Source organism: Apis cerana, linkage group LG1 (genome assembly GCF_029169275.1).
Source record: "Apis cerana isolate GH-2021 linkage group LG1, AcerK_1.0, whole genome shotgun sequence".
NCBI classification, from domain to species: Eukaryota; Metazoa; Arthropoda; class Insecta; order Hymenoptera; family Apidae; genus Apis; species Apis cerana.
The window spans coordinates 10,684,612-10,710,252 of NC_083852.1; the positions used below are offsets into that span (position 1 = coordinate 10,684,612).

Genomic DNA, 25,641 nt, shown 5'->3' on the forward strand with positions numbered 1-25,641 from the left:
ACTATAAATAATTTTTTGAATTTTTTATAAACTTTTAAATGTATTAAATTTATAATATAAATTTATCATTATATTTATAAATATACAAATTTGATTATTAAGATAAGTATTGTAAATAACATATTCAAGTTTTACTGATTCATAAATCATAGATTAAATATCATTTTCACTATTGTCACTCAATTTGAAATTATAAATATGCATAAATCCTCAATTTTAATTTAATTCACGAATTATATACAACTTTATTAGAAAATCTTTTTATTACAAAATAAAAAATTAATTAAAACATTCTACAAATTCTTCAGTTCATTTTTAAATAAATAGTGGATCCTTTATAAATGATTAAATGATTGAACTAATATCACAAATCATAAATATAATTTATCAATTGCCAAATATGACTTAAAATTAAAAAAATTTTTTTTTAATAAAAACATGGAATTCATATTATGCAAATAAATTCAAAGTTGTAAAAAAAAAAAAGAATTCTTCTGACAATTAAAATCGTATATGTGTTCAATTATAAATTGACTAATTTTTACCTAGACACCTGTCGGCCAAGAAACAGCTGTACACTAAATATTCACAGGTGCATCACCGAACTTCACAGCTACGTTTTCCTCCTTTTCCCGTTTATATTTAGCACGGTCAGCACCAGTTTACGACACGCGTGGAATTTTTCGCCCTGAGGAACTGGTTTCTTTCCATGGACTTAACAGACATTGCATATCCAGAGTGATTTTTTTAATTTCGTTACTTCATTATACTTTGATTAATGATTACAATCAAAGTTAGGTTAGATTATAGGTTATCACTTGAAATAAGATGGTGCGATTGTCTCAACATGAGTCGAGTAGATTAAATGAAATTTAGTCTGTTGAATAAGATTAAAAATCAATATAAAACTGATGTTATATTTAGTACTAAAAAAGTAATAGTAGTAATAAAAAATTAGAAAAATTGAATTTTGAAATTCTTAATATCATATCAGTTAAGATTCTTCAACAATTATGTTAAATTGATAAAAAAAATGTTAAATAATATAAACTGGTTTGGTAAAAAAAACAGTTCTTGTATTGAAAAAACTTTTATGCCAAGTCTTTGAAATTCTAAATGAACAATATGATAAAAAGTTGATAGTAATATTTAGTTTAATGAGATATAAAAGAATTTAAAAAATAGAAATAAAAGTAATAGAGATAATTAATTAAGATAAATTTACAGATAAGCTCATAAAAAATATTGAAAGAATATTTGGTAATTCAATAATGATGAAGTATTGAAAATATATTGAAACTATAAAACAAAATGAATAGAATTTTGTATAATTAAAGAATTAATAATAACGAGTATCAATTTAATATTATAGCTTTAAAAATACTATAGCTAAAAAGAAGTATACAAAATGTTTCTTATAATTTTTTTTTATAATTTATAAAATTCTAAATACTTTTTATCAAAGAATTGTAAATACTTTTTATCAAAAGTTTTAAGTTTTGTAGTTCTTAAAGTTTATTATAGACACGAAGAGCTATTCGATGCAGCTGTTTTTTATTCTAGAGAGATCTAAGATACTGATCGACTATTATTAGAGAACAGAATTTTCTGAAGAATTATTGCAGCCCTGTTCGTGCAACGGAAATGCGCTATTAACAAATCGTTTGAGTCTGTTTACAGAAAGAAGAAGTCTGTGGAAGATGATTTTTATACTATTTCAAGATTATTTTCTGTTCGAACATCCGGTTTTTAATATCGTGCAATATCGAACTCGAGAAAATTGATGATATAGAACAATCTAGAATTAATCTCCTTCGAAATTATAATTTTTCTGCTCAATTGTTTCACTGTTACTATTCCCTAGCATACGAATGCACGTATTCAATATGTTACATTATTATTAAGATTTTTTTTAATAATTACGCTTGAAAAACTCATAAATTTGTTTTTAGAATTTCAAATTCTAATTCATAAGTTAAATTACATTTGTACACGAAAAGTATATTTATATAAAAGCATTCATAATGTATTTCAAATATTTTGTTATTATCTATAATATTAATAAATCATGATAAGTGATTTCAATCATATCGAAAGATTTTAAAAGAATTAAAAATAATAAAATAATATATTCTAACTTTATAATCATGAAAATGGAATTAGTTTCTGGCGTCATTGGCGGAGTATATCATCATATATAATTAGATTTTTTTTCAAATAATTTTCAAATAATTAATTTCAATATGCATTACTAATATTTAACCTTTAAATTCCTTTATATTTAAAGAAATTTTCATAGCTGAAAAATATATCAAAATTAATTTATTATTCATCAAATTATTTATTTATTTTGCAAATAAAAGAAAAAAATTCACTTACTGAACTTATTTAATCTTAAGCATCCACATTCAACTTTCATCCATTATTTTAATCTCCATCTATTAACGCTGAGACAGTTCCAGAGCATATGCATATAATTCTTCCGTGACATTAACACATGAATTTTGCGAGCGCGTCCACAATCATGTGACCGCGCGCGTGCGCTTTCTTTCCCGCGCTTATGCGATCGGCTCTCTCTCGTTTCCCACGAGCATTCTCCTGCTCATTACGACTTCCCGAGCCAGAGGTGCACACGGAACCACATCGGTTTCTCGAAAGGAACACCGACAACAACTCGACTCTCTACTACATTCCGTCAATAATAGTTGCTCGAATGCGGCCTGTTTCAATATTTGTAAATCCCGCCCCTCTCCTTTGCCTCTCTTATGTCGACACTCGACAGTTCTCGGCATGTCAAGATACAAACAAGGAGACTTCTTAACTGGGAAAACTTGTTTAAAAAGAATGGAAAGTTAATCTGTTTCTTATGAAATTTCATTTTGAATTTTATTGCTTTGAGAATGGAATAAGCTGAAATAGTATAACTAATAAAAACTTCTGATTTATAATATCATCATGTAAAATTTTATAAAGTATATTATAATTCTTTCAATTATTTTTATGTAATCATCTATATATATTTTGTTATTCAAATATCACTTATGAACACTGCAAAAATCATCAAAAATAAACTTCATACCATATAAATAATATAATTTTATTACATTCAATAAGCCATTATTTCCATTTAAAGTATTGAATATTCCAATTGAAATCATACCATGTTCTAACCTCTATTTCAAGATTAGCCGTAACTCGAACTATACACGGGCGCTATAAACAATTCGCACGTGAATAAAACTCGCACAAACTTCCAGATCTCGACGCGATCGAGAAGAACGAAAAAAGGAATTGTTAATGGAAGTCGAGTTCCATCGGACGCAAGCGAATCGGCCAGGAGGATAAGGAAATCCAGCCGAGGAAATTATGCAGATTGTAGGTTAGAATCCATCTGTTGATGGCTCGAACGGGGCATACTCGAAACTACGTGAGTTCATCCATGGCGCAGGACCAACTACCAATCAGTTCTGCCTGTCTGTTGCCTCCATTGGCGGAACGTTCGTCTTTCTGAGCTTTCGATATCTTTGTCCTTGTCTTATGCATATATACGAAATGGAATAAGAGAATCGAGACGTGAAAGAAGCTTGATCATTTCCGTGAAATTACGATCCTGTGAATGGTACGAAGTTATCTGAGAAGAAGAGTTAAATTAATGAAATCGCGACGCGCGAGTTGCGGTACGTGGCTATTAGACTGGAATTTTCAAATTGTTTTTTATGACCCAGGTTTTATAATCCAACTTTGAACTAATCTTTTGCGTTAGAAAAGACATCGTTAAAATTTCGTTAAAATTATCGATAGTTAGAGAACTCAGTTGAATTCTTTTGATTAGTTATGCAAAGAATGTTCGATAAAATTCCCTAGATAATTTGATATTTAATCAACTACGTTATTCAAGGAAGTAGTAGAATATGTGATACAATTATATAATATTATAGTTGGTTATATGTTATAAATGAATTTCATATATGAAATAAAATATAAAAGTTCATATATATATTTAAATTTTTGTATTTAAAAAATTTTTTGAACATATTGCAATTGAATATATTTCTAGAAAAAAAATTGTAAATATTTTATAAAAAAGATTTTTAAAAATATTTTTTTTAAATTTAATATATTCATATGAATATAATTATTTTAAAACTATTTATGATAGATTATTTCTACATTATTTTCCATAAATAATGATTTGATTAAACTTATTATTACAATAAATATTATTATTATTATTATTTTATCATTAATTACAGATTTATTCTAACTCTTTTTGAAAATGAATATTATTGATTCAAATATTATCGATTAAATTATTCGTATATAGATTTGAGAAAATCAATATAATATTGCAATGTATCGCGTTCAACGTGACAAAATGAGAAAGCGGGATAAAAAAAAACTCAGAAAAGAGAGTAAGATTTCTGTATAGCGGCAGGATGATGAAAATTTGTACCCAATGGACCTTGTCTTGGAACGTTGGATTATTTCTCTATTTTCATTCTTTGAAGACAGCTCTGAACCGCTCGCAATCCGGTTTACTTATCTTGTCTAATAAATATCGGGACATCTTATGAAAACTCCTGTCCAACCACACTGAAATCGTGAACCTCACAGATTTCGCTAGCTCAATTGCTTTTCATACTTTTACATAATGAATAGCTGTCACCAATCCGTTAAGAACTTCATGTTTAAGAGATTGTTATTTCTACTGACAAGTATTGATGATTAGCACGGCATAATTAAATAGCTTGAAGCATATACATATTCTAATGAAGAACCCTTCACTCATTTAAATGGAATTTAACCTACATTTACAAATTCCACTTCATTCTTAATAAAAATTTTAAAACTGTATACATATAAATCAAACATAATAAATTAATAGTTAAATATCAAGAAAATAAAACAAATAAATTTTATTAGGTTAGGTTTCTAGGATGAATAAAAAATTATAATCTCAAACATTTTCGAGTCAATCATGAATTAAAAATTACTATTCAGAGAATTCCACTGAATTATAATATATTTTTACTTGCCATTGATAGTTCTGCTGCTGAATTAAGAGGATTGGGTCACATATAACAAGAAGTTCGACAATAACAGCACCAACTGTACGTCTTTTGACATATTTGAGAAATCGCGAGCGCGAGCATGCGCATCAGAGAAATCGGGAATTCAGGTAGTGGTCGGACGAGAAAAGGTAAGTGTGGTTTGGTTGCTCGCAGGAAAGGCTTAACAGGGAACGAACGAGTCGAGCAGAGCTGTAATTTAGAGAAAAACGTTCCCCAGGGCTGCGGGGCCCTACTTTTCGTGCTCACCGACCCGCCTACCTGGCCTCTATTACTGCGTTCGCTTCGGATAGCGAAGTGCAACACGAATTCGAATTGTTTTCGGTATAATACATTTCACTTCGACAGTTGTTTTTAAATAAAATGTTGAAAATCTTAATTTTTAATTTCTCTAAATATTAATCTTCATAGAAAATCAAATCTTCCATTTCGTATCCAAATAATTTTTTATTTAAATACAGAGTCTTTTATTTAATTAAATTTTTCTAACTGCAAAAAAATTTAGTGAAATAAAATAAAATATACATATTTCAATTTGTTTTTTACTTGCACTCAATAAAAAAAAGAAATTTTTAATATTATTTAGAAATATCCCTTTGGAATATAATATTAATTCACGATCAATTAAACATTCTACTTCTTAGTATAATGATGAATTTCATTTTAGTATTTTATATTAAAATCCAATAAGTATGTAAATAAAATATGCTTTTTATACATATAATGTGTAATTTTAAATTAAATTGGGATTACAAGAGAGAAATAAAAAATCCATCACTAGATCACCAACAACCTGCACATCAGTGGAATTACCTATATACATATATGTTTCTTGCTTCCTCCCGATGCAACCTTTCTCCCCTTCACCCTTCTACCGCTCTATGTTCCACTGCTACACGTCATTTCTTTGGGTACGCACTTAAAGGCTCACATTCAAACTGCCTTTTGCTCGGAGATTCATCGCGGTAGCCTCGAATCGCGTTTGCGACTGTCCTTGAAACTTTCTTCTTAGAAAAATCTTTATTCGTGAGCACGATTGCAACCACTACTTTGGAATAACTGGCAATCAGTTGGTCCGACTTCAAGGAATTGTTTTTCGGATGAATATGAAAACTAAAGACAAAGAAAAATTCGATATTTTATACCTCTTTGTGATTTTACATGTTGCTATCTTAGATATCACTTTTTTTATATGATTAGATATTTTTTATATGATTTAGGTTTTACAACATACAATCAATTATATATTAATTATTTTGCGTAATATCAATTTTTTATTATTAAGAATAAAATTTTTAACATCAGATAGCGGATATTTAGATTAAAAATTAATATAATGATTAAATTTATTAATAAGAAAGATAATGAATTGTTAACATAGATGGATATAATATTGTATTAATTTTTAATATGATTTAAAATAATTTTTATAATCAAAAATATTAGCACGAATGAATTTATTAAATAATGATTTATAACAAGAATTTTGCTTATGTTTCATCAATACATGCTACTCACTAACTCGAACGAATGGATCAAGACGATAACCTCGAGACGTGTTTACGCCTGTCCTTGAGGGAATACTCTCTTCTCGTTTTCGTTTTTTTTCGGATGAAAATAAAAAACAGCCGAGCTATTCACGCACAGTATGATTGCATGTGTATAATTGAAATTACAGTGGGCAGGCTGATCGAGAAGATCTATTTCAGAAACTGTCTCTTCAAATGGAAAATTAATAAATGATTCTTGATCATATGTAAAAAGTTATGGTTATTCTGATAATCATAATCTCCATATTTCGCGCGCATTTTTCAAAAAATTTCAATTTCTTAGTCTAAGGATTTTTTAAAGATTATTTTTAGTTTTAAATATAAGTCAAGAAAAAAAGCTCGATATTATATAAAACAAGATATCAGATATTGTATAGATGGTTGCAAAATATTGACAATATTATTCATTATTAATTTTAATAAAAGATTCTGTCAAAAATAAAATTAAATGATGAAAAATATGGGAAAAAATTATAAAATTTATTATTACATATAAATTAGAAAAGTTAAAATTAATATTGTAACATAAATTATCTAATTATCCAATTATTAAAAAAGTATCAATACAATTTATATATAACAGAAAATATTTCAAATAAATATTAGTATGCATATTTTATGAATTATTATAATTATTTATAAAAACGAGAATTAAATAAAACTTTATAACATACATACTAAACAGGCTGAATTTGCAAATCTGTCCAATTGGATAAATATAAATCTATTCTTGATAAAAAAAAAATGCAAAAGAAATAGGATGATGACATTAAATCCTGTTTGCACTGCGTAACACACTTGTCATCCGTATTGTCACCCACGCTATCCTTTTGAGATTACTATCAGAATGTGATTGATATGTTTAGATCCAAGTTTTTGAATGCTAATGATTAGTTAACGCGCCATTTAAATAATTATTTATTTCCATGGCGGTAAAAAAAAAAAAAGAATCATCAAAGGAGATAATTTTGTCTTTTCATTTAATTTTATTTAATTGTTTTTTATAATTGTTACATGAAAATTATTATTTTTTTGTGAATCGTTGGAAACTTGATATAATAAATAAACATTTTTCAATTATATTATATAATTTTTGTCTCATTTTATTTCAATTATGAAAAACTGAATGAAATGATGAATATCAAATTAAGTTACATTTTCCATTTTTTACAAATTTATTAAATAACTCCATATCATCAGAAGTTTTTTTATTTCGTTTCAGAATAAAATATGCATATTTAACTTTTAAACATTTTAAAAATATTTATTATCATGAGATTAATTATACCATTTCTCGATTCTTTAAATAATAATAAAATTGAATTGAATTATTTATTTCAGAAAAAAAGAAAGAAAAAAAAGAGAATTATAAATTATAGAAAGAAAAATATAATATTTATATAAGAAAAAATCGAATAAGATAATTTCCAATATTATGAAATATTACTATTCTCAAGTCCATCTTTCCTATCTCAACTTAATAACAAAAATTCCACGAATTGTTTCATCATTCAACCGTTCCTCCTTCTCCTACCATCACATTCTAAATCACAATCCGTATTCTAGAACCACTTTGAATAAAAAAACATATCATAATCTTAAAATATATCTCGCTTGACACATACGTTTCTCGTGAAACTTACCTATGAGTCGTTTCGACACTCCATAGGGAAATGTCACAGGTGAAAAATACGAAAAAGAAAAAAGGCAGCGCGCAGAGATGTAACCGTGAAGGCCTAAATTCGTCATAGAGACTATGACAGATTCGGTCCTTGTTCGGTCGGCAGTTGGATAAAAAAAAAGCGGGAACCGTCGAGGACGTTAGCAGTCGACGATGGCAGAGACGTGGAGAAGACGCGAGAATGGGGTGCGAAAATGTCGAGACATCTGCTACCTCCCTGCCAGTGGAAATTATTAATCCCGTCAAAAGTACTAAATCATATTCCCCGCTGTTGCATGCCCGGTTGTCTAGGGAGGGAGAGGGATAGAGAAGGTGAAAGTGAAGAGTAGCTGCGACGGTGTACGTCGCCGATGACCTTGATTTAGGGTCGCAGAAACCCTTCCACAAAGATCGCGCCAGGTATTTATGACTCTCAGGAACTGGTTACCGTCGTGAACTCTGGTAGCATCTGCGGCTGAAAGGATTCTCCCTCGGGGGTGCGGGAAGAAATCGAAAATATTCATATTTCAACATGTCTAACGCTTCGCTGCTTGGGTTCTTATTCTTTCTTTGGATTTAAACCAAGTTGGGATTATTGTGATTAAAACATTGAAACATGATTAAATCTAGGAGAAAGAATATTGGTTTAATTTGGATTTATGAAATAATATTACAGATAGAATAGAATTAGTAAAAGATACAATATAGATATAATATAAACGGAATTTTAAACAAAAAAGTAAATAACGTAATTAAAATGAAATGAAAATGATGTATTTCATAACTTGTCGCAATTAAAATTCAAATTTATAGTTACGCCCACTAATGAACCCACTTCTGAGGCATAGAATCCAATATTCTAAGTCTTATTATAGATTGAGATTAAAAGAAGAGGCTATTTATCAAATTTCTCCTTACTTTTTCATTTCATTTCATAATATTTATTTTTTACCCATTGTCCCTTCTCTATTCGTCTATTTAAAGGTAACCTATAAAATTCAGAAAATAATAGACATTAAAGAAAATTTCTTCGTTTATCTTATTCATCTTTTGTTTAAAAAAATATGATATATAAAAGAAGTTTCTTCTTTATTTTAGATAAAGACATGCAGAGAAAATATATATATATTTCTTAATAAATTTCTACAAATTTGCACAAATTTCATCTCATTCTGTAATGGAATTTCACCCATTATTTTGCATAACAAAAATTTTTTAACCAAAATATATCTTTATGCATATTTTTCATTTTTCAATCTTCCAACGTGTGCTTTGAAATTATTATACACGTATTCGTATCACATTACATTTTTACGGTTGTTAATTGTGGCGGCATCTGTGTGATCGCAGCGCAAGTAAATAAAGTAAACTTGGCAAATTTAATTAAATGAAAAAACACGTAAAAATGTTGACTAAAAAAAAATCTACGAGTCAAGAAGTTAGATTGAATTCCGGATACCTGAATGAATTTTAAATTAAATGAATACAGTGAATATATATCCATCGTATTATTCTTAATTCTTATTCGGTTTAAACAGCTGTAATTACAGGTATTTGATAGAGGTGAGCAGAAGATTTATTAAGTTACCAAAGGAAGTCAAGTTTTCAGTAACTACATATTATCCTGGCAATAAACACGGATAAACTAAGTATCACGTTGCACATTCATTCGTGTTTATAATCGATTTAATTGAATTGACAATTAAACGATATATCAAGTGAAAAGTCAAATATAGAAGAAAAATGCTATTAAAATATGCTTTTTTTTTACTTTATAAAATTCTTTGCAAAAAATATATATATAAAATGTTAATTGAAAATGTTAATTTTTTGACTCATAGCAAGATTTATAAATTCCTTTTTTTTATCATAATATATATTTAAAAATCTACGTTTGAATGAAATATCTTGAACAGTACAATTTCTTCTACGAAAACAAATCATAAATATATGATCATAATTAATCTATGAACGAGAAAAATGCAAAAAAAAAAATTAAAAAATTAATTTCTATCAATTTCAAATTGGATTTACCGGTTACAATTGGATAAACCGGTCACGAACGAATTGTGAAGACTTTGCATCCCAAAAGATGGCAGAAACGGTCCATTTATGATTGGTATGATTCCCAGGATAGTCGTTTAACGAACGGACTAACGGGTAAATCCCCACTACTTGTGCGTATACACGATCTGGATGGATACCGAAGCATGGGCCGGGAGGCACGTCTCGCTTAGCGAGCTTAATTCGTACGGTGAGATATATTAATTAACGATGGCTCGACTTGCAACCCAATTTAGAAACAAGCACCTTGTTTGCATACAAAGGAGCGTCATAGAGCGAGTTCGCACCCTCGATTCGACACCGATATAAATGGCGTTTGTTGGAAAGGACCACTATGTGAATGGCAAAAGCATGGTAGAATGGGGGAAACGAGCAGAATAGAGAAGAGTTTGTATATATATATATGTATACTCAGGAGAAATACCTGAAAGAGGAATAGAGATGAAATAAAAAGGAATAATTTGAAAGTAAAAAAGAAAAAAAGAAAAAAAAGAAAGAATATAGAGATAATAGTAAAAAATAATAAGATAAAAGAAATTACGAAAATGAATGAAAAAAGAAAAGAGAGAAGTAAAAATTTCAACGAGAGAAATAATAAAGATAAGAAAGCAAAAGAAAAAAGGAAATCAAAGATAAAGGAAAAGATAGAGGACGTAAATATGGAAAGAGGAATACGTTGAATGGGACTCGTTAAAACGCGTACCGAGTGTTTAAGAAAGACTCTGACTGTTGACTGCATACTTGAAGTGCACTTATCTACAGTTCTTGAGAGAGCATGCATGTGCAGAGTGCACTTCTTTGTTGCTGAGTCTGCATTTTCGTGCTCACAAATATCTTCACTTCCTAGTATCAGCAGACTTTCTGAATTTAATTAACAGTTTCAACAGATTATGTCATGCTAATACTTTCCATATTATTTAATTTTCCAAGTTATTTAATTTCTCACTAAAAATTTTTAACAAACTTATTTAAAATAATTACTTAAAATAAAAAAAATGTTAAAATTTTATGAATTATCAATGAAATTAAAAATGTATTAAAAACATATAATATATTAATTAACATATAAAACATTAAATTTGACTTTTTTTTTTTTTGATATTATTTAAATATCTTCGATATTTCGATCGATAAATGTGCGAGAAAGCGAATCAAGACTCGGTCGATAAGATTGTACACTTGGAAATCGATAAATCGTAATCTCATGATAAATTTCCAATTATTTTGGAAAAAAATATGTTATGAAAATCAGATGAATATATAACATAAAAATCTTTATTACAACCCCTTTCCATAGAAATTATGCATAATTCACATAATTTTTATTTAATATTCAAAAATGAATATTAGCTACATCTATATCGTTACTTATGCATACACAGTATGGTACAATGAAGACTTTGTTGCTATAAAAAAAAATATATACATTTCTAAAAAACATGCTTAATTTTTAAAAATTGATTTTTTTTGGATTATTGAAAATTGTAATTGAAAAAATGCTACTAAAAAATTAGTCATAAATTAAGAATGAAATAATTAAAAGAATATTAAAAATTAATAAATTATTATCATTCAGTAAAAATATAATCTTTCTAATCAAAAATGAAAATATCATAATCGAATTGAAATTGAAAAGAAAACACATTTAAATTTTCTTGTCAAACAAGTTGCATGTTAAAAGGAGTTACTTATCAACCGATCTGTTTCCTCTCGTTCAACTACAGAGGGGGTCTTATGTAGGGGGTCTTAGTATGAATTTACCATCTCACGAGATCATTACAAATTGAAATAAAATTTTCAAAAAAGATTTAATATTAGAATATCATAATAAATTTAATAATGATATTCAATACGCAAAATCAATGAATTTCGTGAATATAAAAAATTTTTTTTTTTGCATATAACATATATTAAACTTGGATAATTACTAATTAAAATAATTAAAATAGAATTACGTATATATAAATAAATATAAATAAAAAATATATATAAATAATATTATATATTTAATATAATATTATAAATAAAAAAACCTTTTGATTAGTCTATTAAATAGTAAATTCAAAGTATATTGCTGCGTGTCATAAGTAAGTACATAGTACATCAATTTAGTTTCCTATACCGAGATCGTACACGCGTCGGATTCCCGCGCAAAGGGGCGTGTTTAACTCAATTTTCACGTCGAAGGGGCACGCTTCGATTCAAACGCGACCTTCTTCAATTTATGGCTCGTTGTAGTCTCCCACAGGGCAAGGGGAATTTCCGCCATGGCCTTGGCTCAATTTCCGCTGAAGCTGCACCCTAAATTTCAGATAACACCACAACTTGTCCCCCGCGAATCCTGTCCACCATAGAATTCACACGAGTTTCTTTTTTTTTTTTTACATAAGGTATGTACATACTTCTTAAAATTAAAAAATAAAGAAGATAAATTTTCAATTTTAAATAACAGCCATCGTATAACAAAATCATATAAATTGGATTTATATTTTAATAAAAATTTATTTTTCCACAGATAGTTTTCCAAAATTATATTACAACGCTTAAAAATCAAATTTCTGTTTTCATTTCTATATTCTCTTTTTCTCATATAATATCCATTTATTTATTAGATTGTCACGTGACAATTATAGATATTAATTATACAAGAAATACGTACTATGATATTATCCATCACAATCGATACGTCTAATTTTATGAAAGTAAAAATTAAAGCCGCGGTATTCTTGGATGTCTCACCGTTATAATATTCGTTTGCGCTCTCGGCGATTTCGAGTCTATCTAACCTATAATAGGGACGACGCCGCGCATTTAACTTATCGCTTCTCCTATCTACCGGTGGCATACGCCTCGGTTAGAGCTTTTCGCCCCTCCAGACAAGCCTATATGCGTGCACCCGAAACGTAGAGATGGCAAAGACCCTTAAATCAGCCGGTGGCCTGCCTCCGGCAATAGAATTTAGGCTGAAGTGTTATCGCGTAGAGGTGAGACTGGACCGAAGATAAGCCGAACGCTCGTACACGACGAATTAACGGCGTGTAGAAGTGGGGGAATCCACGTGGATAAATTGGTGGAGTGCGGGTATGAGGTAATGGGAAGAGGGATTTTTGAGAGGAATTTAAGAAAGAAGTTAAAATTCAGAAGATATTGGTGGTTTTAAAAATTTATATTAGTTATTTTATAGCAGCGGGGTGTAACGAAGAAGATTTTTTTCGAACGAGAGTAAAATTACGAATATTTGAGTTAAAAGATGGAGTACTTTTAATAAGCAGGATAATATAAAGCATCAAACTTATTAAAGGGGGAATAAAACTGGTCTTTAATTATTTCTGAGATAATGTTTATTATATTCTAAAGCTTGCAATGAAACGATTAACATATACTTAAGAAAATAAGGATTATAAAGTAAAATAATGAAAAATGATTATATGATTATGATATTGCATTGGGATTAAAATTCCAAATAAATTTTTCTATGAAAAATATTATAATATTATATAGTTTAAAGTGATATGTTCTTATAAAGCACTTAAAATTTTTCTAAATAATAAAAGATTAAACAAAAATGCATATGAAAATTAAATTATTCTAAATTTTCCATTAATTCATATAATATCTTTCTCCATTGTCAGCTGTACAGCAATTTCATTTTTTAATACAAACTCCATTAACTTTATAAGTCTTTTTACATTTTAATATATGTCAAATGATACAATATCTTTAATTAGAATAAAATACCGAGATACGATCGGTAATGAATCTACTCACGATTAATTGACCTTTTATCTACAGACTGTATCCTAATATAAAATTCATCCCTGATGTGCGAAAAATTGTGACCAGCTTGTTTCATTGTCTTTCCCTTTTCGACCATTGAAAAACAGCTGCTTACGAGAGGATATCTAAAACACGAGCCTTATATATAACGGAAGTGGTTCGACGACTCGATCGATCAATGTAGGAAAAAAGGAAAGAGAAAAATAGATATATGTATAGCTAGTTTTATGGCACGGCGTGCAGATGGAGCCTTGGAATCTGCGAACCATAAAGACGACGGCTAACTTCAATTTACGATGAGAAAAGGGATACAGCCGACGCGGATCGTAAATCATTCGCTTCTCGATACTGCGGCCCGTTCACGAATCTGTAATCTTCTTTCGATTGATACAATGATCTTAAATTAAAGGGTTTGCAAAGCAGAGAAATTTAAGAAAAATGAATCATAATGATTTTTCCTCCACTGAACCTTCTTTTTTTCATAAAACTAATTTGTAAACGCAGCAGTTTTGTTTATATAAATTGTTCATATTTCTCATTATGCATAATTGTAAATATATTATTTTTCATAAATTTCATAAAGTTAATCAATTCTTATATTTGATCGAAGATTTTGCTGAAAATTATTGATAGAATATGTAACGAAAAATAATAAATGATATGATTAACAGTTTATATAATTTTCTGAATCTTTAGAATTAAAAAAGAAGCATGAATTTAGAGTTTGACTCGTCAATATGTTCCATTATATCACGATCCGTCGTTATTAAAATCTACAAGATGAAAAGGAAGATCTGCGAAACAAAAGTTTGCAAAGAACAGAGGAAAGATGACAATAAATCCAGATTTAATAGAGAGTACTCGTGTGAACTTCCTTCTATATATATATATATATACATATATATTGTTCATAGTCCGGCAACTCCAAGACCTGACGTCGGCATATTGCATTATCGCTCAACTTATGGGATCCCATATTCAATATGATATTGCAAGGGCCGAGAAAGAGACCAGAGGGATCGCGCGAGAAGCATATTTCAAAAATAAGGAGAGTTTGGCTGATCTAAATTCGTATTTTACGCGAAATGATATGGAATAAAAAGTAAAAGAAGATTAAAATGTGCAAAGAATGCTTTGAGAAAGAAATAAATTATATCATTGTATTTGAAATAATGATAAAATTTAAAATATGCTAGAGAAAGCTTAAAAATTTCTAAATAATTTAAAAATAAGATAATGTAAGATGATATAATCTATACAAGAACTTATTATTTATTTAAATAATATTTTTATGTATTTTTATTTTTCTAAAGTAAATTATTAAATTTAATATTTTTAATATTTTAGATTATTACTTTTTACAAAAAGTTAAATAAGATTCTCTGAATGATTTAACAATTGATTTACGCAATTATTAGAAATTCATAAATATTATTAATTATTATTGAATATTATTCCATAAAAATACTAATATTTATCTCTCAATATCCCATCATGTCTATTTTATACGTTCCCCATGGAAAATACAAATCCCAGAAAATCTGTCAAATTAGTTCACTTTCAAAATCACCCTCATCGTTTTTTATTACCCGAATACATATCACGTCCATTCCATTTTCCAGTGGACAAAGCAATTAACAATATCCCCATAACCATTTATCTAAGCGAAGAATATCTTTAAATCCAGTTTCACAAATATGATTATTATTCTTATATTTTCATTTTTATGTAAAGATCATATGATTATTTATAATTTTTAAAAATAAAATTTTTTTAATTAGAATTTCAATTTAAAAAGTAATTAAAAACTGAATTAAAAAAATTAAATTATTAAATTATTAAATATATGTGCACATAATACATATTATATTTATATACATATAATATAATATATCAAATATTAATATTAATATTTTCTTTTTTACTTGAACCAGCCATCACAAATTTCCCCTACAATTTCACAACTCACCACCACCTTTCCCCAATCACAAATCAGGCCCCCAAACAATACAATACAATACCCTAACCATCTCTCATTCCTCTTCATCCATGAAACATCTGAAACCCTCAACAAGAAGAAACCAATAGCAGAGTTTTTCCACGTTCTATCATTACCCAAAGTGTTCATTCCACAAAGACATCCACTTCCCCTTCTCAAAGACACGAGGGACTAAGGGGTATGCGGTTTACGGGGGGTCCTCTCGCGCTTATGGTCAACGCGCTTGCTATAATAAAACTATTCCTTGCTGCAACTCGCAAGGCGCAGAGGCAAGTGTGCTAGAAGGAATGGAAGCAGAGGAGGCGGATCCCACGGGATATAAATGCCGGCAGGGTGTTTCTTTGGACCGTGGCCGGCTTCGTAGATTCAATCACGACCCTTCCTATACCGACCGACCTCACACGGCTCGAATACCAAACAGACCTTTCGTCTATGGTATTAGAGCGTCCCGGCGTCTTTGATCGTGACACGAATTCTCTTCAGAATTCACCTTTCTTCGGTTCTACGCTCCCTACGTACCGGTAACACGCCTGCCTCTAACCTATATAGTCTACTGGAGAGGAGTGGGGATAGCGTTTCAAGCAAAACTTGATGAAGGACGCCATTATGGTCGACAACTAGCAGCAAGAAACGATAACGCAATAATCGTAAAGAGATAGTAAGAATGGGAGAGTGTATTGAAGATATAAAATTAAGTTACGGCCAGCTATTGAGAATTAACGATTTCGCCGCAATCTTTATTCGATGGTATTTTAAGATTGTTTATCCTGAACCTCGTTCCCGCGTTTTTCGTTTAATGTTTGATCTCTTGCCGCGGCGACAGAGGGAGCCATATGGATCTTCGACAAATCAGAGAGGATATTAACTATAAAAACGTAGCTTTAAACTGTTCCGAAAATAAATTTAAAACTGCCTGATTAACAATTACTGATTAAATGATTAACATTAGTCTTAATTCTTATGAAAAAAACCAATATCTATTTCCGTTATAATTTTTTGTTTCAGTTCCATGATAATATTTTTTCGATTCTATATCGATTCTGAATTGATTTTTCTGCAATTAATATCATTAAGTAGAACAAATGTGTGTGTACATATTTTTTATAAAATCATTAAAAAAAAAAAGAAAAAAAAACATATACTCTTATATATATTCTTTTTTATAAATATTTCGAAAATTAAAATTGATTATATATGATTATAACAAAAAATTATTCAAAATGTTGATTTCTATAATATATTTCAAAATCACTGAAATAATTTTTTTGCAATTTTTTCAAAATTATTATAAAAAAAATGTGAAATAATAAAGATATAAATTTAAACAAATGCATCTTAATCAAACCTAATAAATCATTTATCATTTTCAATATATAATCTATATTCTTTGAAATTGAAAACATCAATAGAAATTAATCTTACTGTTTCGTTAAATGCATCCCTATTCTTCATCATAATATAAGTTCTCCCTTTCTTTGTTCTATCAAGTCTCGTGGTAACTATCATCTTGAAATCAAGCTTTCATTCCTGAATCGAGCTTTATCGTGGTCGACATCGTTTCCATCAGACAAATATCTCAGACAAATAGAAAGCGGATCTTTGTTCTCGGAAGCCTAGAAAGCCAACTACTCGCGTACAATCTGCACCTGTAGCCCGGCAACCCAACGTACATGGTTGTCGACTGGTACGATTGGTTGCTGACATTAAGCTGCGCCGAGAAATGGGAGTACATATACAGCAAGCTAGTATCGCAATGTACAAGATGATTCAAAATATATATTTACTTGAGAAATTATTAATTTTAAAAATTTATATTCATTTATATATTTTACTAATTATTAATTTTTATATCATTTTTTAGATTGATTCAATTTTTTATTATTTTGTGATAAACTCAATTGTTTTCAAGATAAAATTAGTGAAATAAATTAATGAAAAAAGTGCATTAATAAAATTATAAACGATAAAATAAAATATTCATAATTTCATTCAATTATAATTTTAGAAAATTCAAAAATCCCTAAAAGTAATTATTCTTATATATGATTTAAATAATTCCTTATATCATGATTTAAGATAAATCACGATGCCACACAGATTTTTTGGAAACTATTTTCCCTTTTAAATGATTCAAACTTTTCCATCAAAATTCCATCGTCTACCTATAAAAACCCAATATAACTGAAGACTACGAAAAGTCACTAAGCCTAACGGTGAACCAAGTCGTCCCTGTAGAATCGTTTTATTGCCGAATCGCGACGTGTTTCCTGGCTTGGATCGTCTCGTCCGATCATTTTTCTCAAGTAGACGTCCCCTTGGAAGCATCGTCCACGATCATCCCCTTGTCCCCTTGGCCAAGTACTTGGTATTCAGACGACGACATACCATCGAAACTCGAGCAGTCTCTGCAAGAGCGAATCTTCGACATGGCTTCGGGAAAATTGTTCATCTTGTTTGGTTTGCAGCTTCTCTTTCTCATTCTCAAACATTGAAAGAAAATAAGTGAGAAGAAAAAGAAAGAAAGTATATCGATTATTTATTATGCCGTTAGTTTTTTTACATTTTTCTTTTTTTCTTTTTTTTCTCTTATGTTGATAGTGGAAATATATTTCCAAGTATAATTTTCTTGATGTTAAGAAATTTTATGAAGAGTAAAAGTTTGAAGTTAGTTTCATGTTCTTGAAATTATTTTGTATAATAGAATGGAAATTTTAATGAAAACTTTAATATAAAAATATCAATTGTTAAAAGATTATATGAATTAATACAAAAATTTTCTAAAAAAAATCTACATCAAAGATCAATTATTTTCATATTCATTTAATAAACATGAATGTCAGAATCGACTTTTATTCTAAATGTAATCATATAATTCATATTACTCATTTTTTTCAATTCTTATATATATATCTAAAATCCTCATAAATTCTATTATATCCTATTTTAAAATATTATACAAAATAAAATATCTTCAAATTCATATTAATTCATTATGAGAATTACCATATTCCCTTTGTTTCTTCGTTTCGTCCTGAAAATAGCCTCTTAATTTAAGACAAAATTAATATTAAGCGCAACTGCGAGAGTAGGATGACTCTTAGGAGAGTAAAACACATTATATCAAACCGGAGCAAAATACGTCCAATGTGCGCGAATGAAACATTAATTTGCCATACGAAGGATTATGGCTACGCTTTATCTTCCAGTTAATCCTGATTTAGAGATTCTGCTACGTACGCCACCTAACCTATTCGTCGGGAATTAAGATGCTGGAAATACGAGTTGTTTTGCCGTTTTGATATAGCTTACGTCAAACTTGAAGATTAATTTTTGACATTTCTTTTTTGTGTTTCCTATCCACTTAGTGATTAATGATGAAAAAAACAAGTAAAATAGACATTATGTATTACATTAAATATAATAAAGCTTCGAATATGAAAAATTTCTGTATGATTGAAATTTTTTTTAGTAAAAGTTATGATAGTTATATAGGTTATGTAAATAGTATGTAGTATGTTGTAGATAATTTTATTCTAATTTTTCTTTTTAGATTTAAAATTGATATGATTTGATGAGCAATATAACTACACATATTATATATTATTAAAAATATAAACAAATAAGTATAGAATAATAAGAATATCAAAATGTTTTAAAAGTAATGAAAAATAGGTTATACGTAAGATATGAAAAGAATTTTAATATTTATAAATATAATTTTCTTCATTAAGATTGAAGTTAATGTATAAAATGTATTTCTAAAATAGATTTTAAATCTGATTTGTAATTATTGTTCTTTTTTCTTAAAGTCACAAATTTTCAAATTACAACTAGATTTAAAATTAAATTTACACTTCTCAGTTATTTATAAATAACAAACACCTTTAATTTATTTCATTTCACTTCAAATCCAATTTCTCAATTTTATTATTTTTCTCTTCTGTAGCAAGCTGATACAAATTTATAGGAGCTTTTGTTATAGCTTCCTGAGTCATAGATGCATTTCGTACGGCGGGAATGTTGACACAAACTGATAGAAAGGATGTTTGCTAGACTCGTGAAGGGTTAACCAAGTTGATAAGGGTAAAGTAATTGATACTGACGCTAAAACGTCTGACCGTGAAGTAAGTACAAACGGAACATCCGGCGGAATTATAGGATTATATTAATACGCTCGTTTCGCAGAACCATGGTTGCTATTTGCAGTTACCACGCGCTTCTTCGATACCCTGCGTGTAAATTCATTCATTAGGGATTTGCAGATCTTCGAAGACTATTAAAGGGTGGCCAATCTAAATTGGCTAAACTATAAAATGAATTTTAATTAAATTGTTAATACAATTAGTAATCCAAGTAAGTTAATTTTGAATGGAATTGTCTTTTCATTTGATTAATATAAATTAATCAAAATACTATTTTTAATTTTATTACAATTTAAAATGTATTTGGATAATATTTATAATTTTTTAATTATTCTAAATAAAAATTTTCTATCTTCTAAATAAAAATACTTTATAATATTTTAAAAATTTTAATTATAATTGCTCAATGTTTTTAGGAAAATGTAAATGTAATTATTTTTTAGGAATTCAGAAGGGTGTCACTATGTCTAACAAGTGTAAATGACGGCTGAATACGACCGTGTGCACGCGAACAAAAGAGTGAATTCTTAAGGGTGAACAAAGCATTTAAAGTGAGCATATTTAACGAGACTGAAGAAATTATTCATTATATAATTATTTTAAGAATCATTACAAAAAATATTTAAAAATACATTACATATATTTCTATCAAATCGATCAATTATTCTAATTTATGATTAGATTTTAAAAAATTTTAAATTTTAAAATAAAATTTAAAGAATATAATATAAATAAACAGATTTTTTATTAGATTTCCAAGATATATAACATCATAAAAAATTTAAATTAAACTTTATTACATATATATCAGATTTTAAAAAATAAAAATTGAATCATTAAGTTGAAATTAATATAAAAAAAAAGTCTCAAGTTTAAAGTCTCAAATTTTCATCACTATTCTTATTACATACAAACAAGTACTAATCATGCATTAAACTTTTTTTTAGGAAACTTCAACTCCATAACCAAAATTACTTTTAAAGGAATATGTGATATCAAAGAATCTCCCATCATGAGAATCTATACATCCAGAATGGAAAAAAAATTACCTGATATTCGCGAATCCTATTCGAGAGTGCTGTACATTGATCATGTGCCATCTGACGCGTTCGCCAGTATAAAATTGCGTGTGAGATAAACGTCTCATTCTTCCACGATCCACGATACTTAAAACGTTTAAAATATTTGAACTTTATTCCATACAATGGGATAGTAGAAAACACTATACAAGTAAACGATTCCATGATCGCCGCTACGCGGCGAATTATCGTTTACATCCTTTCCCCGAGACGTAAATCCTAATATCGAATCGAGGCAGGTTGTTTGCCATTTTCTCTTCTTGTTTAACTTTTTTACTAATTTTATTCTTTTTATCGATAAGTGTTTAGATTTGAAACGAGGTTGAAATGATATTTTCTTGTAGAAGAATATAATTTTTTTAAAAAATGTCCACAAAATATTGCATTATGCTTTTAATTCGTAATTTATTTTTTGATAATATTTATATCAAAAATATATATTTATATGTAATTAATATTTGAAAAATGAAAATAAAAAAACAAGAATTATCAGCAGAAACAAATAAGAAAATTTTAAAATTAATAAAAACAAGTTAAACTTTTAATGAAAAGATTCTGAGAATATTGTTATTCCTATTTTTAATAATTAAACATAATTTCTCTCATATCATGCATATAATTATTTCTTTAGATAAATAAATTTTCAAATTATTCATTGTTCAGATCATTCAAATGTTCGATTTTGTTTTGCTCATGCACTCAAATCTACGTATCCATAAACACTTATTTTCCTATTTATCGAAATAACATAATTTCAATTAATTGCATCAATCCTTCTCCAAAAATTAAAATTCAAAAGATATAGGAATCATCCTTGGCCACGTTTCAACAACAATTCAAATTCTTCCTCCACTGCAATATTTTCTCGTATACTCGAAATTCGTTCATTGAGAAATTCAACAGACGAAATCTCCGAAACATCCTCGTCCACCGTATATCATTCATGAACACCTCCTTCATCCTTGAACGCGAAAACCATAAGCACGATTAAAGCAAAAATGGCAAACAACACGAAGGATGTTCGAATTATTTCGTTAGCACGAGGCACGAGGATCAGGCGAACGGGTGAGCGTCGTGCGAAACACTAGCTAAGGACACTGTATAGCGGGGTGCCTGAGTATGGGGGCGCGCCCCTTCGCGCACAGGGCCCCCTCAAGCGGCGTGCATCAGACTACATTCGATACGTTGTCCACGAGGGGTTCCCCCGTCGACCCATCGTGGCCCTATGACTAATAAGAAGCCTGGCAGACACTGTCACACGAATCCACGTATCCCGTGTTAAACGATGCAAAACTTTGTGGCTTCGGGAGGTTGATCGAGGACGTGTAAGGGTGAATCGATAAATAAGTTAGTAGACCCTATTCTAATTTTTGTAACAGCATATCATCTTGTTCTTTTTGGTAATTATTTAGAGAAGTTTTCTGCGATTTGTTTTCTTGATTTTAAAATATATCAAAAATATATTATCAAGATCAATATTTTGAATAATTTTTTTTCTACAGATATATAAAATCGGTCGCAAAGAATTCGTATCTTACGAAGAGATTCATCTTAAATTTTGATTTTTCAGAAATTCCAATTTAAATATTTTCATAAATTTTCACAATTTTTCATTACATGTAATTCATTAAAAATAAAGAAATTAAAATCTTTTTTATTTTTAATGAAGCTCCGTTCCATATGTTATCTTATCAATATTTATCAATGATATAGTTATAATTCTCGAACATGTATCAATTATATTATTTTTATTTTTTAAGAATAAACTAAAACTGAAAATAGAAAAAAAAAAAATAAAAAAATATTCTCAACTCGACGAATATCGTATCAAAATATTTTTTTTTCTTCAACCCCTAATATTCCCCGATCGTTTTTCATCGATGCGGAATCTCAGTCTATAACCTTCATCCACGGCACTCACCCCTATCGTTTCAGAGACAATCTCTCTCGTCTGAATCGAACCGCGAGCATCTATCGTTCGATGTCGTTTTCTCCTGAGTGTCGTTACCTAAACCGAATACGCAACGCGAATTTCGATTACCGTTTTGCATATACCGGATCGCGACACATGGGACACTTTCTTCTTCAGGAGAAAATTTGATGTACGCGTTCCAGCCCCTTGTTCGGTGGTTTCGGGTGAAGATGATGTACATCTCGCATCTGGCGTGCATTTTTGATAAAAATGTGATCGTACCTTATATACAGAATGTTAATACACACGTGAAATATATTATCTTTTGAAGGGTCGATTCTAGGGACCAAAAAGAAAAATTTTCTATGTATAATAAATAAGTTTTGTCCATTTATTATATCATTTATTTATGTTATGTTATTTTTTATGTATTAACTTTTGTTTTTGTTCTAGCTTCAAGAATCTTAGAAAAATATTTCACGAATATATTAATATATATATATTGGGAAGAAACTTATTTAATAATACAATTAAAGTATAATTGATTAATTAGATCAAAGTATTAGAAAAATTAATTTTTTTTATTTATTAAATATATTTAATATATATATTTTTTCGTTTTCATTATTAATAATGAATTTATGCTAAAATTTCAATGTAATAATTTTATTAGGTTTTTTATCTTTTTTTTTTTCATTTGAAAAATTAAAAAAGAGATCGAGAAAGGCGAGAAATTCTTGATTAAGCAAATGCTTAGATAAATCAATAACCGACTTTTTTTTCGAGATCTGAACCCACAAAAATTGCCCCCGTAATTCTGCCCACCAATGTCGAAAAGCGATGTTATCGAGGAGAACTGACGAGCGTTTTACCGGTGGTGATCAGATAACACTTGCAAACAATGAGAGAAAAAAAATCGTGCTAAATCAGCAATTTCCTGCTTTCATTCGTGTTAAAAGCTTTCATTATATTTTATGCATTTTATGCAAAGCTTGTATAATTAATAATAATTTCAATTAGACATAAAAAAATGATTAATTAAATATAATTTTACAATAATTTAATTTTGCAAAACAAAAAAATAATGAATGTTATATTTTTCTTTTGACCTTATACAAAATTTATTAAATGATCAATATTATATATAACAAATATTACGAAATATGAATTATTGTTTATAAATAAAAATAATCTAAATTATATATAAGTTATTCGTTTCTTTAATTTTTTTTCAAAGAATAGACTATCATTGAATAAATTAAACCAAATCATATAAATCATTTCACACAACTAAAAATCTATTAAATAATTTCATGATAATTAAAAGCAATATAATAATTAAAAGCTATAATAAAAAGAAAGATTGAAAATTACCTGGGTTCTTTTTATCGAAACGAAAACTAAAATCGTAAAACTTTTCTTTTTTATTTTTCTTTCTTGCCAACGAATGTGTTATCTGTACGCATTAAATGCGAGGATTATTGTTCTTATCATTTGATTGTATGGTAAACGGCAGGGAAGATAAACACACACAGAAGAAATCCGTTCTCACCGTGGTGATACATGTACCATGTGTGCACGCGACATTCCCCCACGCACTTTTACAACCCTTGAAACGGTTAAGGCGGTATTTTCACCGCGTGCACCGCCTGCAACACGAATACGCTTACAATTTAAGATTATGAACATCAAGTTTTGGCAAAGAAGGATGAATAAAAGGAAATGGAAGAGGAGTAAAAAGATATAAAGATTTAAATAAATAATAAATGAAAGAGTGGTTGCTAGATAATAGAATCAGTAAATTAATGAAATCATTAAATCATAATAAAATAAATAAATAAATAGATGAACAAGAAAAATATATCTAAATGGATATATAAATCAATGGTAAATAAATGTAATAACAAATAAGAAAATGAATAATGTGTAAATAAAGCTAAAAATAAATAATTATACAAAATAAAATGACTAAACAAATTAATCTTTGAATAAAAGAATGATTGGATAAATAATGAATGAATATATATGTATATAAATGAATGGCATGCTTAATCAATGAAGAATTATACAAATGAATTGAATAAATCGCCAGTGAACAATGAAAATATAAATATAAATGAGTCAATTATTTATGATATTAAACAGTGTAAAAAAATACAGAGAAAGGAATAGAGAAAAAAAAGAGGAAAAAGAATATAATGAAAAAATTATTTTTTATATATAAAGACAAGAAAAGAATAGAATATTGATTGCAAAAGTTTAACAAACTCAGAAAAGTAATATTAGAAAGAAAAAATACAAAGAAGTAATAAGGATTCGAATCTAATAGTCGCAGATGAACGCGTCACGTTGAAATGGGTAGACAGAAGAAAAATCATATCAAATATTT

General features: G+C 28.5%; 1 protein-coding gene and 2 long non-coding RNA genes across 6 annotated transcripts in view; 1 reads left to right on the plus strand and 2 right to left on the minus strand.

Moving 5' to 3' along the window:
* The window catches only part of LOC108001804 (protein espinas-like), a 49,513-nt gene that overhangs the window by 17,119 nt on the left and 6,753 nt on the right, over positions 1-25,641 (minus strand). Inside the window, exon 1 of one of the 2 annotated variants that reach the window (XM_028668674.2) lies at positions 21,311-23,160. The exons of the other annotated variant lie outside the window; for it this stretch is intronic. Coding sequence (XP_028524475.1) covers positions 21,311-21,408 — 98 coding nt within the window. The 5' untranslated portion in view covers positions 21,409-23,160. Of the gene's footprint in view, positions 1-21,310; positions 23,161-25,641 lie in introns of those variants that run through there. 2 annotated transcript variants of the gene reach the window in all.
* LOC114578048 (uncharacterized) lies at positions 1,942-5,494 on the minus strand. The gene is made up of 2 exons (XR_003698632.2): positions 2,380-5,494; positions 1,942-2,299 (listed from the first exon to the last, which is right to left on the minus strand). It is a non-coding gene; the product is annotated as an uncharacterized LOC114578048 (long non-coding RNA).
* LOC108001808 (uncharacterized) lies at positions 19,206-24,452 on the plus strand. Of its 3 annotated transcripts, XR_009828871.1 has the most exons (5): positions 19,232-19,506; positions 19,670-19,798; positions 20,066-20,472; positions 20,705-20,812; positions 21,209-24,452. It is a non-coding gene; the product is annotated as an uncharacterized LOC108001808 (long non-coding RNA). The 3 variants fall into 3 exon arrangements; XR_009828870.1 differs by having other exon boundaries at positions 19,206-19,566; positions 19,670-20,472; XR_001766779.3 differs by lacking the exon at positions 19,670-19,798 and having other exon boundaries at positions 19,253-19,506; positions 20,102-20,472.